The sequence below is a fragment of the Danio rerio genome, chromosome 19, assembly GCF_052040795.2.
Source record: "Danio rerio strain M-AB ecotype USA chromosome 19, GRCz13ab, whole genome shotgun sequence".
NCBI classification, from domain to species: Eukaryota; Metazoa; Chordata; class Actinopteri; order Cypriniformes; family Danionidae; genus Danio; species Danio rerio.
This window is the reverse complement of record NC_141039.2, coordinates 8860776-8879094: the sequence shown is the minus strand read 5'-3', so window position 1 is coordinate 8879094 and position 18319 is coordinate 8860776. Positions and strand designations below refer to the sequence as shown.

Genomic DNA, 18319 nt, shown 5'->3' with positions numbered 1-18319 from the left:
CAGTGCCTTTGGCAAAGGTTACTTGCACTTCAGTGATGGCACCATTAATGCAGAAAAGTACAGAGATTTGAGTACAATATGCTGCCTACTTTTCCATGCATATTTCAAGAAAACAAGAAAAAACACATTCTGCCCACATTACAAAATCCTGACTGGGTTGGAGCTGAATTCTGCAGGAAGACAATCCTAGTCCCATTTTATCGAAAACTAAAATGTGACGTATAAATATTGCAGACACTAACTGGCCAGAGGGAATCATCACTACCTGCATCACTCAATTTGACACCAAACCTGCTAGATTTAAATAATTAGCAAGTCACTGCAGGGTCAATTTTAACCATTAGTAGATGAGCAGAGGACATTCATCTCTTCATCTCTTTAGTAGCAGAGTGGTTCCAGTGAGACATAGACCGGTTAACCTGCAATGATGTCAAAGACGAGACAACTAGAACCATAAATCTAAACGAGACAACTAGAACCCTAAATCTAAACGAGACAACTAGAACCATAAATCTAAAAATCAAACCCACTTTGAAGCGGTACTATACCACAGTAAAATACTAAACCAAGCAGAGTTGTGCTGAGCAGAGGAAACACTGCTTTACTGAAACAACTTAAAGGATTCATTCATAAAGACCTCCATTTGGAAAAAAAAATTGGAGGACTGATTTAATCAAGATTGACATGGTGTCATATATACACAAGCCTAAACCAGCAGAGATACCAGCAACCCTTACTGCAGTCATTTGTTTTTTAATATTAGGTTCAGCTCAGCAATTTAAGAGAATTGTGTTACTGATAAGGGTGACCATAGCAACAGCCCTGCTGATTTCGATCTCCCACACTTCAGAATTTTCTAGTGCAACAGCTTCCTGATTTCTTTAAATTTGACACCAAGTGTCATTTAACTGCCTCCGACCAGTAGTAAGTTAGGAGCAAATGAGGGGGGAGAGAGAGCTTAAAAGGGAGGAGGAAAAGGGGAAATGGGATTTTTGTTGTTTTTTTTAGCGTGAGGCTGCACTCACCCACTCCGGGCCCGGTGACGGAGCTGGCGGGCTTGTTTTGCGCAGAAGCAGCAGCGGCGGCAGCAGCAGCAGCAGCAGCTGCAGCAACGGCGGTGCTGTAACCACCCTTACAGAAATCCCCGCTCCCTGCCGAAGCCTGGCCCAAATCCTCATAGCCTGCAAACGGTCAGACACACACAGCCACAGCCCCACAGCATTAGACACACACCAGGCAGAGCAGAGGGGAGGAGTGAAGTGGTGGGGCTCAGGGATGGATGCGGGGATGCAGCACGCTGGGAAAGGAGACTAACCGGAGGAGACTACTAGTGATGTTAAAGAGGTTAGCTCAACCAAAAACAACAATGTACTTATTTATGCACAATTTTCTCCTTTCAAACTAGTTATGCTAACGAACTGCCAATAAATAATTAATTCTTGCTACTGTAGTTGATTAAGAAGGCTCAAATTGGATTAAGCCAAGTAACAAGTCACTTTTTAGTTGAGTCACCTGGAGTTAAACAGTTGAGTTTTACTATTTCTGAGTCCACAGATAAACACTTTCAGCTCAGCATAAATCCTTGAATTAGATTAGACTATAAGTATCTTGCTTGTTTTTTTTTGTTTGTTTTTTAGGGCCGGACCGCACTATGGATGCAGCAGGCACAATAACATTAGGCCAGGCACAGTGACAATGTCATAGTATTAGTTCCTAGCTCTTAATACACAATGTATATACACGCATGGTTCTTTTAACCAAGATGCTAATGATGCCACTTTGTGTTGGATAAATCAAGTGGTGCAAACTGTTCCACTTGTGTTTGGAACATGAAAAGTGTGAAATCATTGTTTAGATTTAAATAAAAGCCAAATTTGTTCATCATATAGAGCAGGGGTGCCCAAACTTGGTCCTGGAGGGCCGGTGCCCTGCAAAGTTTAGTTCCAATCCCAATCAGACACACCTACGCTAGCTAATCAAGCTCTTATTAGGCTTTCTAGAAACATCCATGCAGGTGTGTTGAGGCAAGCTGGAGCTAAAATCTGCAGGATACCGGACCTCCTGGACTGAATTTGGACACTCCTAATATAGAGAGATAGCATTGCTTCACAACACTGATAAAACCACTTAAGGTTTTTGTTTATTTCAGTTACCTGGACTTTCAAAGACAGAAAAAAACTCAGGTTTCAATAATTTCCTAATTTGATTTGTAGATTGACCAGTTTCATTTTGCTCTGGATCGAAGTGAAAGTGAGTAAATTATATTACATTTTTATTTAAATGGTACTAAGAATATATATATAAAAAAAAGATAATAAAAGGTTAAACATTTATGAACGAATTGAACAATGTAAGTGGAAAAGTATAACTGAAGTAAAAAAATAAATAAAATAAAAAAAAATCAGGAATGATGAAGATGAAGCTTGAAGATTAACAAAAAAGAAAAAAATATATAAAAAAAAAACGTACAAGGCAACCAAATGTAAAATACTTCAAGATTGATAGTGTGAAATGGAGAAAGAGCACAAGAGCAAAGGAATGAAATGGTCCAACACAAACAGTGCTCAAAAGAGGTGAATGGTCAAAAGCGAGCAGCGTGTGAAAAGCATGAGTGAACCCACCACCCTCAACCAAAGCGACCTCCCTCCCACCTCATTCTCCAAACATTACTGGTTGCACTGAAGCCCACCCACTGGAGACACTCTAAAGTCCTCGCTTAAGACTATTCATGCACAATCCGTGGACGGTTTCAAATGTCACTGTTGCAATTCACTCTAGAATCCTTTCCATTATTTGATCTTAAATGGTTCAAAGTCTGCCATATTGTTTCAATGTCCTTGACTGAAATCCCTGCAGCTTCAAGAAGCACAACCTTAACAGCTCAAATGTAACAGATCTTAGCCGCTACTCAAGTTAGATCAACATATAAGACAAACAAATCAAACCTCCATGCACTACAGATATGATTGTGAAGGTAAACTGCTTTAGCAAAACCAATGCACCTTTATGCTAAGAGTTCTCATGCTTCAGCTTCTCAGACAACAAAAAATGCATAAAAAACACTGACCTAGTTTAGTTACTGAGCCACAAGGAACAAGAATGTTCTACTGGTTACTAAAGTGTTCTTTTTCCAGTAAACTACTTATACGCAATTGAATTATGAAAACTAAATCTAAATGAGCATTATACACTGTTTATATGCTGCGTGCAGACGAATGTAAGAATGTATTACCAGTGCTATATCCATGTGATCCATAACCACTAGCTTGCTGGAAGGCCGTAGCTGATGCATTGACACCAACATTCACACCGTGCTGTTTGGAGGAGGTAGGAGCCACCTAAAATGGACAAATAAAAAAAGTACTTTAAACTCCATATAAAAATATGAGTGTGTGTGTGTGTGTGTGTATGCGTGTATGTGTGTATGTATGTATGTATGTATTTATGTATATTTATTTATATATATATATATTAGTGGTGGGGTGTTATCTGCGTTAACGTACTGTTACACAAGACTCTTATCGGGTGATTTAAAAAAAAAAAAAAAAAAAAAAAAAAAAAATAGTTATCGTTGTTAATCTATTCTCAAAGTTGGATTGGGAGCTGGGTCTGTTCTACATAAGCTTTGATGACTTTCACCTTGATATTTTAGCACGGATGTATACCTAGACAAATTAGACTATAGGTGACGAGAACGAGTCTGCGAACCTGTTTGTATTCCTACTGTGAAATTACCACATCAAACATCAAACGTGACGTGCTAAAATGGATTCAGTTCACAAGTGCGAATCTGATTAACGTTAGCTCCACATCTAACTATCAGGCACCTGTAGAGTTTATGCGTTCGAGTAAAACATATACGAATAAAATGGACCAGGGGGTGAATAAAAGTCAAACTGGTGAGCCATCTGACAAAAAAAAGTGCCCTTCTGAAACAAATCGGCAGGATGCCCTTCTGGATCTTTCAACTCAAAGACACTACTGACTACACTTGCATGGACATCTCTAATCTAGTTATTTGCGTTAATAGACAGTAACATAATTAAGGTGTTTACGTTAAGTGCTTTCATGTAAGTGCTTTCTGTAATTTTGGGTGACTTTAACTGCAGTTTGCATTTCATTCATGCCCCTGTGACAAACGGCAGTATTAGGCAGTATCAGTATTAGTAATTTAATAACGCACATCAATCTATGCCCACCTATTATATATATATATATATATATATATATATATATATATATATATATATATATATATATATATATATATATATATATATAAATAAGTGGGCATAGATTGATGTGCGTTATTATTTAATAAAGTTATACAATTATTTTTTATAATTTTTTCCCCGTTTACGTACTGCATTGTTTAAAAAAATAAAACCAAATCATAGTTTGATTCACTGGTTTTTGTTGGTTGTTGTTGACATATACAAAGATTGTTCAAATGCTGACATCATGCTACAACATGCTGCATATTTACACAATGTACTGGCATAGCATGCATTAACACAGCGTTTAGTCATTTTCATATGGTTTAAAAATAGTTCACACAAAACTGAAAATTCAGTCATTATTTATAACATTAACCTTAACTTGTCACAAATCTTTAAGTAGTTTTTTTCTGTTAAAGACTAAATAAATTTAGAAAAATGGAAACACGTTACCGTTGTCTTCCATAGCAGGAAAAACAAATACTATGGAAGTCAATGGCTACAGTTTTAAACATTTCAAAATCTCTTTTGTCTTCAGCAGGAAAACTCAAAGGTTTGGAATTGCTACACGTTTTTTTTTTCATGTCTATTTCTTTAATGCAGAGATGTCAAACTCAATTCCTGGAGAGCCGCAGCCCTGCACAGTTTAGTTCCAACCCTAATTAAACACACCTGATCAAACTAATTGAGTCCTTCAGGCTTGTTTGAAACCTACAGTTAAGTGTGTTGAAGCAGGGTTGGAACTAAACTGTGCAGGGCTGCGGCTCTCCAGGAATTGAGTTTGAAATCCCTGCTTTAATGCATCGTAGATCTGGCATGAAAACATTTACACTGCAATTAGAACCATAGACATTGATACAAAGACCTGAGCTGGACCAAAGCAAGCAAGTCCGGCTTTTACACTATTGATTTTAAGCAATTACAGAGCAACTTTAGCTCTTACCGGAAACATGGCAGGGCCGTACTGGAAGGTGTTGGGCAGGCCGGGCACACCAGTGTAATAGGGCAGGCTGGTGTAACTGTATCCTGGTGGAAGGGCTGGGTTGAGGAAGGGCTGCTGGGTGGTGTGGTGCGTTTGTGTCTGAGTTTGCTGGGGCTGGGCCAGTGTTGTGGCGGGGGCAGGAGACGATGCATCATTACGTCCAAACTTCGACAGGTCCCCAGCTAAAAAGATTGAGCATTTTAGATGCAGCATCCTTATAAAGAGATTGAACAAAAATTCACCAAAAAAAAAAAACCTTACCAGAATAAGGGTTACTTGTCAAACCGCCTTCCCTGCCTGTCAGTGCTGTGGTTGGAGTGGCAAACGGGATGCTGTAATAGTCCTGCAGGAGAAGAAGGAAACAGCATTTTAACTTTATATGCAGAAAAAATATATAGTCAGTCAATTTCCCTAATAAAAAAAGAAAAATCCCTCACCAGTGGTATTCTGGTCTGCAGCATCTGCAAATCATCGTAGCCATAAACTTGCGGCTGGAGGACACAAAGAGGTTGGTGAGCCAAAACATGCCGCATGAACCATACTTGCATAATTAGGGAGTGCAGGATTGAAAGCAGCAAAAAATAACATGCATCACTAAACACTCACTGGGTATGGGTGAAGCAGGCCAGGAGCCATAATGTAAGGGTTGGGCAGCAGTGGCGGCACTCCAGGTGGCAGGTTTGGAGGTGCTTTCCCTGTTTTAATCAAGCAGCATTCAATCAATTGACGTAGAAATTGTGTAAATTATATTCAAAAATAAAAATACATCTCATAAGATGGAAAAAACAAACAAACAAACAAAAAAAAAAAAACTGTTTGAACATAATAATGTTCAAATAATGTGCATATTTTTATTCATTATTTTAATGGTTTTGCTAGCTAAATACAATGTTAAATTACAAACTAATTTAAAGTGATAGTTCACACAAGTTTAATTCTGTAGCCATATACTCTCCCTCCACTTGTTGCAAAGCTTATTTATTTTTCTTTCCTCTGTTGAACACAAAAGATGATATCCGGAAGAGCTGGAAACCTATTGACTTCCATAAGATTTTTCCTATGATGGATGTCACAAGTTTTTAGCTTTATTTAAAATATCTTCTGAGTTCAACAGAAGACACTGAATGTTTAACCACTTAAGTGCAAGTAAATTCTGATTGAAGTGTAGTTGTAATTTCAAGCACTTATGAAGGAATCTTACTTAAGGGATATAGTCACCCAAAAATGAAAATTTGCTCACTATTTACTTAAGCCTGGCTTACATTTCTGCAGTTATCGGCGTGACCCACGGTTCATGCCTTGCGCGCAGTCGTGCATTTATACTTCTGCATGCAGTTTGTGTTTCTCTGCAACAACACTTCTGGAACACTAGCTGGCAGTGAGGTTACGTTCCTGTGTCAAGTTTCTTCGCTGGTGTTTTTTCTGAACGCTACCTCAAAATGGTAAACCTTACAACTAACTTGGTACCACCGTAATACTAACTAAGGCTCCATTTACACTGCAGATCTTGATGGTCAATTCCGAATTTGTGACTATGCGATTTTTTTGCTCAACTGCTTACATTATCTTTTAAAAGGGACTCGTATACGATTGTCTGCATTTACACAGAACACAAAGGCAAAAAAACCAGACTGACAGCTGATAGTTAAAGAGTGCCCTTTTCTCCGTTCCTGTATTTAATTGGTTTGCAGGGTTTCATTTTTTTTATTCTTAATGACAAGTTGTTTTACTATTGTTTAAGACAGAAAAGTACTAACTTGGCCATCTTCTCTTCAATCTAGGCCTTTTTAATTCAGTAGGCGTCTTAATGTCATGACCATTGTGTGATTTATGCAATAGTATTATATTATATATTTTTGCACTCTCTCGCTCTCGTTAACATGCTTAAATAATTGTGCTACATGACAATATAAAATCTTTAGTCCTAATGTATGAGATTTGAGGTTTGGGACTCTGAAGCCTGTTCTGAAATGAAAGCGTCAGACTTGACGTCATTCGCTATGGTTTTTAATGATGCGCGACTCGCATTGACAGATGAAACAGATTGACAGGGGCACGGATGCGATTTATTTCGGATAAATTTCCACATATGAACAAGGCCTGAATCTGACTCGAGTAAATCGGAATTATGTTATTTTGTTCCTGCTTACATGTACACGGGCCATATCCGATAATTGCCACATGGGAGAGGAAAATAAAAATAAATAAATAAATAGTCAGAGTCACCTGAACTATGCAGTGTAAATGTAGCCTAAAATTGGCTCATTCAGAGGCGGGAACCGGCGGACGTGCAATAACTTTAAATCATAAGGTATGCACTAAACAACAGTTTCCATCTAGATCTCCTTTACGGGACTCAACACTTGTAAACACTCGCTCAAAATCCTGTAACTTCCATGGTAGGAAAAACATAATATGCATGTCAATTGTTACAGGCTTCAGAAACAAGTGTCAGTACATGATGACAGAACCACCTTCTCACTGAAAGTCGTATAATAATACAGTAAATTTGGGCCATATTTTCTGATCCTGTAAACGGTTACCTGAGGCAGCCGTGCTGCGAGACAACGAGGCAGATGAAGGTGCCGCAGAGGCAGAGGCAGCAGAGGATGATGAAGATGCAGCAGCTGAAGGAGGTACCATTGAAACCACAGCATTGTTCAACCCCATTGCCAGACTGACCGGCCCCATGGATGACTGTGTCGAGACCAAGCTGACAGATGAAGGAGGTACAACTGGACCACTGTGAGAAACGGGGGCCACTGAAGTAATTGAAGATGGTGGAGGAACTGAAGACGGAGCCACAGCTGAGACAGAGAAGGATGAGGAGTGCAAGCTGGAATCGCCGTCCACTGGGTGCTAGAAGGTGGAAAAGAGAAATCAGAGTAATAAGAGTTCAGTTAGCAAACAAGAGATAAAACAGAATTGAAGTCCACATGAACCGGAACATTAGTTTTTGCCAATATTGTGATGTAGTTCCTAAACAAACAGTATCATGAGAAAACAGTGGGCGTGGCTTGCTCATCTACACCAAGCTGATTGGATATAGTGAAGTAGGCATTTCATTCAGATAGATCAAGAAAGAGGTTTGAGAAGTTATTACAACCTAACGGACACCTCATCTTCAGCATTTGTTTGTCGTCACAGCGCTGTCAAAACTGAAAGTTGGAAGGGCGTGATTAAGTATGTTAGTCATGCCCACTACCTCAAACGAAATGCATTTTTAGATTTTCATTTTGGATTACAAGGGTAAACAAAGAATTACATATGAAATAAAAACTAACCATATGATTCTTGTTAGCTCACATTGCCAGTTGTGGTGAATTCAATTGTTTTCAGTTAATTTCTCAAATTATAAAATGAAGGCTTTGGGCGTGGCTAACATACTTAACCACACCCCTCCAACTGGCAGTTTTGACAACAAACAGAAATGAGCAGGAGGTGTCTTAGCTTGTAATAACCCTCCGGAAACCCATTTTCCGATCTTTGCCTACTTTACTACATTCAATCAGCTCACAGCACAAAAAGAAAAAAAAAAAAAAGCCACAACCACTGTTCTCTCATTTAATAATCCTTTTCTCTAGGAACTGCTTTACAATACAAAAAAAAAAAAAAAGGCACACTTGAGAAAGTGATTGAAGCGATTCCACGCACACCTAAAATTGTTCAGATAATTTATTTTATTAAAAAAGTGCTACAAATCAGTTGAGCCGGGGCGTTTCTTTGTGTTAATAAAGTTAATACTACAGAATGCGGTTTAGCATTCATCAATAACTATAAATACCATATACATACATACATACAAAACATAGCATTTACAGTAAATTACTCATATTAAAGGTGCAGTAGGTGATTGTCATTTTTGTTGTGCTGGTTGAAAGTCTTGTCATTAAAATAGTAATGACGAAAGTAAATCATCTAAATGCGTTTATATGTAATTTTATATTCTGAGTAAGCCATAAAACTACAAAGTGTTCATCCAATTAAATATCGTCAGACCGACATTTTGCATAATTCTGATAAGTAGCCCAAACTACTTGTCTGTCAGCAAATGCGGATTCGAACTATTGCGCAGACGTTCACGCAGATCGGCCGTTTGTGCGTGCACGCGTTGTGGGTTTAAGCGCACACAAAAGAAAGGGAAAGGGAGAGTGTGCAAACAGTAAAAACATGCTGAATCAAAACTTTTTAAAATCCTGAATCAATATTGGAGTGACTTTTGCATGCTGGAGGACGACACCATGGCTGATATAGTTCTGTTAGACAAGTTCCATTTTAGCTTCACGCAAAGTTGATTGTTACATTGTTGATACCCATCGTTACAAATGGGTAATATGCACAGAATAGTTGTTAAGCCATTAAAAAAAAATCTCCTGCCAAAGGATTGATGTGACTTTACAGTTTCATAAGGGCCTTTTACAGCATCTATATTGTAGATTTTTCTTTAGCTTGACAACAAAACATCTGTAAATAGCGCTACTCGCCTAGCCTGCTTTACTGAGGTGAAGTTGGTTTTATAATAAAATTTATTTATTTTTGAACAATGACAACTTCCGATGCGCTCCCTATATTGTATACCGCTACTCTGAATACTCGGTCAGAAATAGCATGCAAGTATGGCTTAGTAGCAAGTATAATTCCTGCACGCCACCAGCCAACTACTAGACGTCGAGTGAGGGTTCTGCTGTCACTGCGTGTACTCGTCTTTCAGGAGGGGTGGCTTTAGACGACAAGGTAGGGACTGTTAGAGACTTATGCCAACCAGTAAGCATTGTGGCAGATCACCTACTGCACCTTTAAAAGTACTCATAGTATTTTTTATTTTATTTTTCAAGCAAGTACTTTCTCCTCCAGACATCCTTCAACAAACAAAAAAAGCAAATGAAAGCACAAGCTTTGGTTACGGCTGTCAATTTTTCTACAAAAGTTTGTATACACATGCAAGCACATATTAAGAAAGTGTTCATTTCATGCCATCTCATCCTGCGTTTAAGAGTCAGTTTCTTGAACGTCTCTCCTTTATAAGAAACGTTTGGAAAAAGCGAGAAATGAAGAGCTTTGTGCAACCATAAAATATCTAAATAATAATAATAATTAATAATAATAATAATAATAATAGCCCATCCACTGAATTTCATGCTACAGAAATGACAACATATGCAAATCAAATTCCTGTTTTTTAGGCCAGTGTTTATCAGTTTTGGTTCTTCTGCTGTTACAGGCTACAACAACCTTTGAAATAACTGAAATGATTAGCAAAGGGATATGAAATAATGCAGGCAAGGACTATTTAACCATTTCCTGAAAAATTTGTGCATCTCAAAACATTCGTCAAACAATCATTATCAAACTTACATAAAATATCTATGTAAACAAACTATGGCAGCAGCCATTTGCTTGACTCTATTTAAACTACAAAAGTCATGTCAATTTAGTGTTTTTCATTACAAGTACACAAGTGATGTAAAGAGGGACCAAGATTTTATTTGATATCTAAATTCATATAGAGTATTTTACAATAAACTCACCAGCAGACTTGTGTTTGAAGTGCGAACTGAAGAAGGTGCCAAACTGTTTTGCTGTGTAGAAAGGGAGCTGATGTGGGAAGGAAAAAAAATAGCAGAATCATTAGCATCTCTCTAAATCGGATGATACTAAACTAATTTAATGAAAGACATCATACTTGTTGTGCTGAGTGGCCAATGAGCTGGGCGAGACGTCTTCATGGCTGAGAGCACTGAGAGGAGTCTGATTGGACGTAGTCAACAGGGAAGTAGGGCCTGATGAGGGGTCTGCCAATGACACCATGTTGGAAACCGATGGCGGGACGACTGATTCAGACACTGGCTTCACGGGCACTGCAGAGCCTGCTGCAGCTGAGACAGTAGCAAAATTGAAAGGGTTAAAGGTCAGATGAAAATAAACAGAGTTTAAGATGTTAGTATCAGTTTTGTTAGCTTTTATGATCTCTATAAGCTAGTGCGCTCCAAACAAAAAATTGACAAGATTTTTTTTTTTTTTTTTTTTTTAAGGTAGCAATAACTACAGTGGCAATCCAAAAATTCATAGGACATCAATAGTCATGTGTGCAACTTTGAGGGATAAACTGTGATTGGATGTGAAGGTTTTACTTTGGTTTTTACATCAAATTTACTTCTGACATCATTCCTATAACTCAAAACGTAGTCATACCCTCCAGAGATTGTGACGTCTGTATCGAGCTGAACCCATTCTGTTGACAGAAGATAAAAGTAAATGAAGCATTTCTCAAAAGACTCATCATAGTATAACGTTAGGCTGATCGTTTCACCTTTGTCTGCATGTCTTTCTGTGGGGAGGAGGACACAGAGGGAGGGTACCGCCGCGTCTGATTGGCTCTTGACTCGTATAGCTCCATCTGACTGGGGTTGGACAGGGCTGTTGCTTGCTCACTGTGAATAAAACAGAAAACTATCAGCAAACAGTCTATGAGGCTAAGGTCGCTTTTGCAATAGTTTCATTAACATAGTTAATCTGAATAATCATTAACACTGCCAAAACTGGTGCCCACTACTGTTCGTGCTCAGGATACTGGAACTTTGGTACCAATTGGTAATTTCCATTGAGCATGTGAAAAGGGAATACAATAGCCAATCATTTGAGTAGACACTCAAATGTTAGCAGGAAATTGACCGTAACGAAAAATACCAAACTCGATACTTTTGACAACAAAACAAACAACAGAACTAGACCTCAGTAGCAGAAACGCTTCAAAGCGATTTCTAGTGCAGTTTGGCTGAAATATGTATACTAAACGCAAGAACATCTAAACAAGGGGTGTCAAAACTCCTAGAGGTCCACAGCCCTGCCGTTTCGTTTTAACCCTGCTTTAACACACTTACCTGTAGGTTTCAAACAAGCCTGAAGGACTCCGTTTGATCAGGCATGTTTAATTAGGGTTGAAACTAAACTGTGCAGAGCTGCGGCCCTCCAGGAGTGACATCTGTAAACTATATTACGTAACCGAATTGCCGTGTGCTATTTACTAGTATTTTATGTGACATCCTCAACACCTGCTGTTCGTGATAGGATGAACGATTTCGCAGGGAAAGATTTGTTCAGGGAGCACAAATTACTAATGGCTTGAAGACGATTCTTGTTTTTTATAGATCGCGAGGAAAACCAGCAAATAAAGGAGGACAAAATACTTTCAGTGAATTAATTGTAAAAAGTCTTAATAACTTTATCTACATTAAAAGAGTCGAGTTTCCACAATAAAGTCTTTGATGAGCCTCATTATTAACTGTATGTGTGTTTTGATCAAATTTCAGCATGTTGTCAATAATTGTTCCAAGATACCAATATTTCTCCACAACCTCGACCTGTGTGTCATTTATGACCATCCTTTGGAGAGCAGGTATTTTATGGCCAAAGTTAATGAGCATTTCCTGGGTTTGACACAATCAGGTCTGATAATAATTGTAATTTCCTACTATATATTTTTTGTATAATAATAACAATAATAATATTTTTTGTGAAATAGTTGTAATATCCCATTCTATTTTAGGTTCTGTACATTATTATTATATTAAAGCAATATTGATATAAAAGGATTAGAACTTTTCAATCTTGGTTAAAAAAAATATATATATATCATTAAACCTACGTATTACTCATCATGACTGATGAATCAACATGAACAAAAGTCTCAGGGTTCAGGTATCTGAGAAACTCACTTGCTAGCACTCGTGTAAAGGCTGTTCTGGCCTTGGTTGCCTGGTGTTGTCGTGGCAACAGCTGCAGAGGCATCATACTCGGGAAGCACCGGTTCAGAGCCAAACTGTAATGCTCCAAACTGCAGGTTGAGTCCGGATATGTCCGCAGAACCTGGCATCTCCACTGCCAGAGCCGGAATCTGCAAACCACAATAAGGGTAAACATCAGTTTAATCCACCTTATTCCTACACCCCATGGTGCTTGATTTCAAATTTATAGGAAGTCATACTCATAATTCATGCACTCAGTGAAATTGTTTAAAGAAAAAAGTATGAATACATGAAGTATGAAAAAGGTGAATACATAGAGAACATCTAGGAGGATCTAATGGCCTGTTTCCACGGAGTGGTATAGTACGGTACATGTCACTAATGGTACCCTTTCAGTTGGCGTGTTGTATTAAGTTTTAGTCTACATCATTTTTGCTCAAGGAAATGTCAAAGGGGTCTTTAGGGGTCGTTCACATAATATATGAGAATCACTTCACAAAACAGATGCTTTATACAAAAATACTTGTGTATAAATGTTTATTACTAACTTTCTATGAACATGATTTGATTATAACTGGAGATCAATGATGGTGTGAAATAGCCTACTGTAACATCCGCAACTATATAAAATAAATGCAACATATGAACACATACAGACCCTTACAGATATTACCAATTACAGAAAAACTACCTCAGCATACATTTAGTCCTTATTTGGCTTCAAAAACACGCAACATAACGTCAGTGTCAGTGCAGACCTCTCATCTCTGTTATAAAGTAACTCCGCCATTGAGTTCATAATAGTGCAAAAGGTGATAATAATAGTTAAACATGGCAGTTTGTTCATCTTTTAGGTTGCAGAAAAAATCATTTGCTCCTTTGTTTTTTTCCAAATTCTGTTTTTCCGCACTTCACTCGTTTCTGAAAGGGTTGAAAGTCAGAAGCACTTCAACAAAAATCACACGCACGTTATTATCATCAGCCCAAAAAGCTTGTTATTTCAAATACAGAAATGCACAGCAGCTCACGAGCACACACTTTAAGACGGCCCCGTAAACAACAACAACAACAGGACACAGCAGATTTTGTTCTTCTCGGCTTTGTGGCTGTTCATCAAGACGATGACAAGGTTTGTCTGAGCTCGGGTCGACCATGGCTCATTATTATAAGCATACACTATTACAGTGTAATGTCTTAGCTGTGCATTTAAAAATGGCGCTTCCTTCGTTTTCATTCTGCTGGCTTGTGTACGCGCTAGTGACGCATCTCCGTAAACCAATAGCATTCAGCTGCGGGTCTAGCTCCGCTTTTTGGTAACCTTTTGTCGTGCTAGGTACCCTTTCAAAATGACACCCAAAAGGTGGCACAGTTTGCTTTACTGTACCTTTTTGACAGTGGTAACGGCTATAAAAGTGTACCGTAACACTAAGTGAAAAGTGGATTAAGTGAAATAAGTGCAAACGGGCCATCAATGGTCTAAAAAAAAATTTTTTAAATAAAAATTAAAAAAAAAAAAGTTTAAATTTTCACGATGGATTTAAAAAATGCAAATCCTGACATACCTCTCACTCAGTTGCACTATGTATTTGATCATTTGTAGCATAAGATAATCATTTGAAGAATTTTTTTAATACAAATTACCAATAACCAAAGTGCAAGCCATAATTTGAAATGTAGTCGCATCCAGAAAAAGGTGAATCTGGTAAAATGGATTAATTCCACTAAACCCAAAAACACAGCTAAAAGCACAATATACTTTGAGAAAGGTGACCTTGGTCGTGATGGAAGCCCTCTTCTTCTGCTGTTTGAGTTTGTGCTGCTGCAGGGGGAGTGGGCTGGACGCCTGCGGGTCAGCTGGGCTGGAAGAGTTCTGCTGTCCTGGAGCAGCTCCCATGGGTTTGGAGACTGGGGTGGTGATGGCCTGGGCCAGTGAAGATGCCTGGGTGGACTGAGGGGGTAGAGCTGAGGTGCTAGAAGGGCCTGTGGTTTTGTCCTGCAAGAAGGCATCCATCATAGAGGTGGTGGTGGAGGCTGGCTGATAGGGCTGCCGTTTGGTGAATGGACTGTGCACAGGCTCTGTTTGAGGTTTCATATCTGCAGAAACAAGATTTACACAATACATTTACTCATTTAGTACTTCAAAATCATCAGAGAACAGCAGTATATAAAAATTTCTATGACTAGGAAGAGAAAGTGTCCTACGAGTGGTTTGGCAAGCCCACTCACCTATGGAGCATACCAAGAATTACACAATGTTTTCAAAAACAAGGAAGAGTGTTGATAAAGGGTGCACTCACACTATGCTATCCAAACCATGCCCAAGTCCGTTTCCTGGATTGTTTGAGAAGTGTGAGTGCTCTAAATCGGGCTCAGGCATGGTTCACCTGACCCGGTTGGAAAAGGTGTGCAAGAGAACAGTTCACTTGGGCTAGTGCAAATACAAAGCGTGCCTGAGCCCGAAACTGAAGACGAGACGTGACTTTTAAGGGTTTTAAGGTTTCATATGGATTAATTAATCATTCTTACTGTTCAATGAAAGCAAACTGTCGTAGATTAATGAAGACGCAAACCCCTCGCTGCACCTTTAGCAAACCTCGTAATTCCTGCAGCACAGGGACTTTATGGTCGTTTAGAAGCTTCAAAAGTTGCTGATCTGTTCGGCGAGACATTTGACTGCGCGTCACTGCATCCCAAACGACTAAAACGATATAAATAAAGAAATCTTCACTGTGCTGAGCGAGAGCGTTGCTTACTGAACAGGGCATCAACGATGATGTAAGCGTGCTCAGACCCGAATGTAATGCGGGCCGTTGGGGGAGATGGGACAAGCGCACTTCGGCAAAGTTTAAGGCAACTGTAAAAAAGTGAGAGTATGCCCTAAATTTCTGGTGCATATGGAAAGGTGAGAGCATGTCCTGCCAGTGGTTTGACTAAAGATGTAATTTCATACAGTCGATCAAAAATAGGCCACAGTAAATACAAGTGCAAACATTAAACTGGTTTGGGTTTGTGTAAATGCTCGTGGTAAAAAAAAATTAATTAAAATTTTTTTTTTCACAAAATGCCACTGACTAAGGCCCCAAACACACAGGGTGTCAGCTTCATCGCTTTCCATTCACTTTGAATGGGTAACATCAGGCAATGCCGAACTGTATTGTGGATCCGTCGGCGCCACTTCAGAGGCGTTGCTCGCTGCAAAAGTTGGTACTTGCTCAACTTTAAGCGTCGACGGAAGCGTCAGCCAATCATATCGCTGTATGCAAATACACCAGCTCAGACAGTGGCCCATTGCTGGCTAATTTCATTGGCTGACGCTTCTATGACGATCGCGTCAGCCCCGACTTCAGACACGCCCTCGGTCATGCATTGACACTGAAGCCCCATGTGAATGGGGCGTAAGACCATGTCTAATACTAATGACCCAATACTAGACAATGTTGAGAAACTGCAGCAAAAGGATGACTCTTACCATATTGCCCCAGTGCAGATGGGCTGGTATCCCAGGTAGAAGGACCAGCATTGGGTGGTCCACTTTGTGAGTGCTGGGCCGCCAGCTGGGCCAAAGCCTGGGCAGTCTTAAACTGCTCCAGAAATTGAGAACCAGTCGTCGAACCTCCAGTGGTTGTTTTTGGATCACCAACATCCCCAAAACCCTTACCGAGCATGCTCACCTGAGGAAAAAGGCAAATGACAATAGTAAAATTATGCTGCAACTGTATAAGCATAAAGTGTGTGGGATACCATTTATTATTAAAATCAATCTGAAGTTCTAAATGAAAAAGCATATCAGCATATACAGCATATCCTAGTGAAGAAACTCCAAAAAGACTCAACTAAAATGACACTTAAAATGATACAAATCTTGACAAACTCAACAAACTGTTACACACCTCCAAATAAGCTTAATTAAATATTTTACATCTAGATGTAAAAATAAAATTCCAAAATGCTGACAATTTAAACTATGCATAAATAAGAAAATAAATAAAACACACAAGCACAAGCTCTCTCACCATGTTGTGCTGGCTGTAAGGAGCACTGGAGGAGGACTGAGACAGTGATGATGTCTGCTTTGAGTTGCTGAACACTAGAGACTGAGACAGAGATTGTGGCTGTGGGCCTTCAAGTGAAGCAGGCTCTGCTTCAGAGGAAGAGGGAGGCGTCTTCCCCAGCAAGACAGCCAGATCAATCCTGGAAACCAAACATGCTTATGTAAGAAAGGTGAGTGCATAGGATAATAAAATATTAAATTAGCAAGGCATTTAAAATCATAATGGAAAATTGATTATTATATAATATGGATGGATGCAATGATTATAGATTTTATTTGTATGATTATAGTGATAGTATATAGATATAGTATACTGAAAAAGAATCAGTTTCACAGTTATCATGATTATTTATTTATTAAATTCAAAACACTACTAGTTTAGAAAAATCACATGAAAACTGGTTTTAAAGTGTTAATTATTGCTAATCTGTAAATAATTAATACAGCAAAAAATAGCCCATTTCTCTTTTTTGACTTAAATGACAGAACAATAATTAAATAACAAATAAATAAGTAACATTTGTATAATGTGAATCTAAGCTACATCTTAGCATTTATAAAAGACAAGAAATATAGGCAAAGGAACCTCTTTCTGAATGGCACTCTTGATCAACTATATTACCGTACGTTCACACCGAAAGCGGCGAGAGCGTCCAAGGTCGCTCTGGCCGCCCTGGCGACAACGCTGTCTGCCTTCAGCTCCGGTGGCGAGAGCGTCAAAACTCGCTACATTAATCTCGTACTTAAAGGAGCCGTTGCAGCATATCAGTTACATTCCTGCATAAGACATGTTTTTAGCTTGAAAATGTTGCGCACTTCTTATCAAATTCATACAACAATGGAAGATCAAGTTGCATGTGGTGTGGCTTTGCTCTATTTATCCAATATGTGTCCATATGTCTGAAATATCCTGTAGCAGCAGTACTGTTTTGTACCGTCACATCGCGTGAGATTCCCGCTTTTTAAAGATAAATTTATATAACATTAATAAACATCAGTAACTCGCCAGTAACTTATTTAATGCATGTTCCTGTAAGAAAACATTGTAAATAATGGGAAATCCGGCGACCGCAATAATCAAACCCTTGGGAACAACTGTGGTCGGAACCAAAGTTCACAGGTCTGTGTTCCCTGAACTGCTATCAAGCGGTGGACGTCTTCATTCTGATTGCTTGCCGCCGAACCGCGTCATAGCTCATTACCATAAAGTTGACTTAATTTCAACTCTCCTCGACGCTCACGCCGGCGAAGACGCGCCGCGCTGCTCCTCGCCGCTTATCGACGCCTATCGCCGCCGGCTCTCATTGAAAATGAATGACTTCCG

At 39.0% G+C, this 18319-nt stretch overlaps 2 protein-coding genes across 18 annotated transcripts in view; one reads left to right on the top strand and one right to left on the bottom strand.

Annotated features, from left to right (window-relative positions):
• Nucleotides 1-18319, top strand: part of mllt11 (MLLT11 transcription factor 7 cofactor) — a 369526-nt gene that overhangs the window by 24293 nt on the left and 326914 nt on the right. The gene's annotated exons all lie outside the window — the stretch shown is intronic.
• The window catches only part of ubap2l (ubiquitin associated protein 2-like), a 40397-nt gene that overhangs the window by 7505 nt on the left and 14573 nt on the right, over nt 1-18319 (bottom strand). For 9 of the 17 annotated variants that reach the window (XM_087293754.1, XM_087293758.1, XM_087293757.1 and 6 more), the window contains 14 exons: nt 16958-17135; nt 16414-16615; nt 14716-15038; nt 12915-13093; nt 11510-11630; nt 11392-11431; nt 10883-11075; nt 10728-10794; nt 7743-8058; nt 5806-5894; nt 5637-5690; nt 5461-5542; nt 5161-5381; nt 3233-3338 (listed from right to left, as the gene is read on the bottom strand). In XM_087293754.1, coding sequence (XP_087149880.1) covers nt 3233-3338; nt 5161-5381; nt 5461-5542; nt 5637-5690; nt 5806-5894; nt 7743-8058; nt 10728-10794; nt 10883-11075; nt 11392-11431; nt 11510-11630; nt 12915-13093; nt 14716-15038; nt 16414-16615; nt 16958-17135 — 2171 coding nt within the window. Of the gene's footprint in view, nt 1-1025; nt 1182-3232; nt 3339-5160; nt 5382-5460; nt 5543-5636; nt 5691-5805; nt 5895-7742; nt 8059-10727; nt 10795-10882; nt 11076-11391; nt 11432-11509; nt 11631-12914; nt 13094-14715; nt 15039-16413; nt 16616-16957; nt 17136-18319 lie in introns of all 17 variants that reach the window. The other 8 variants (XM_087293746.1, XM_087293750.1, XM_087293749.1 and 5 more) reach the window with 1 other exon arrangement.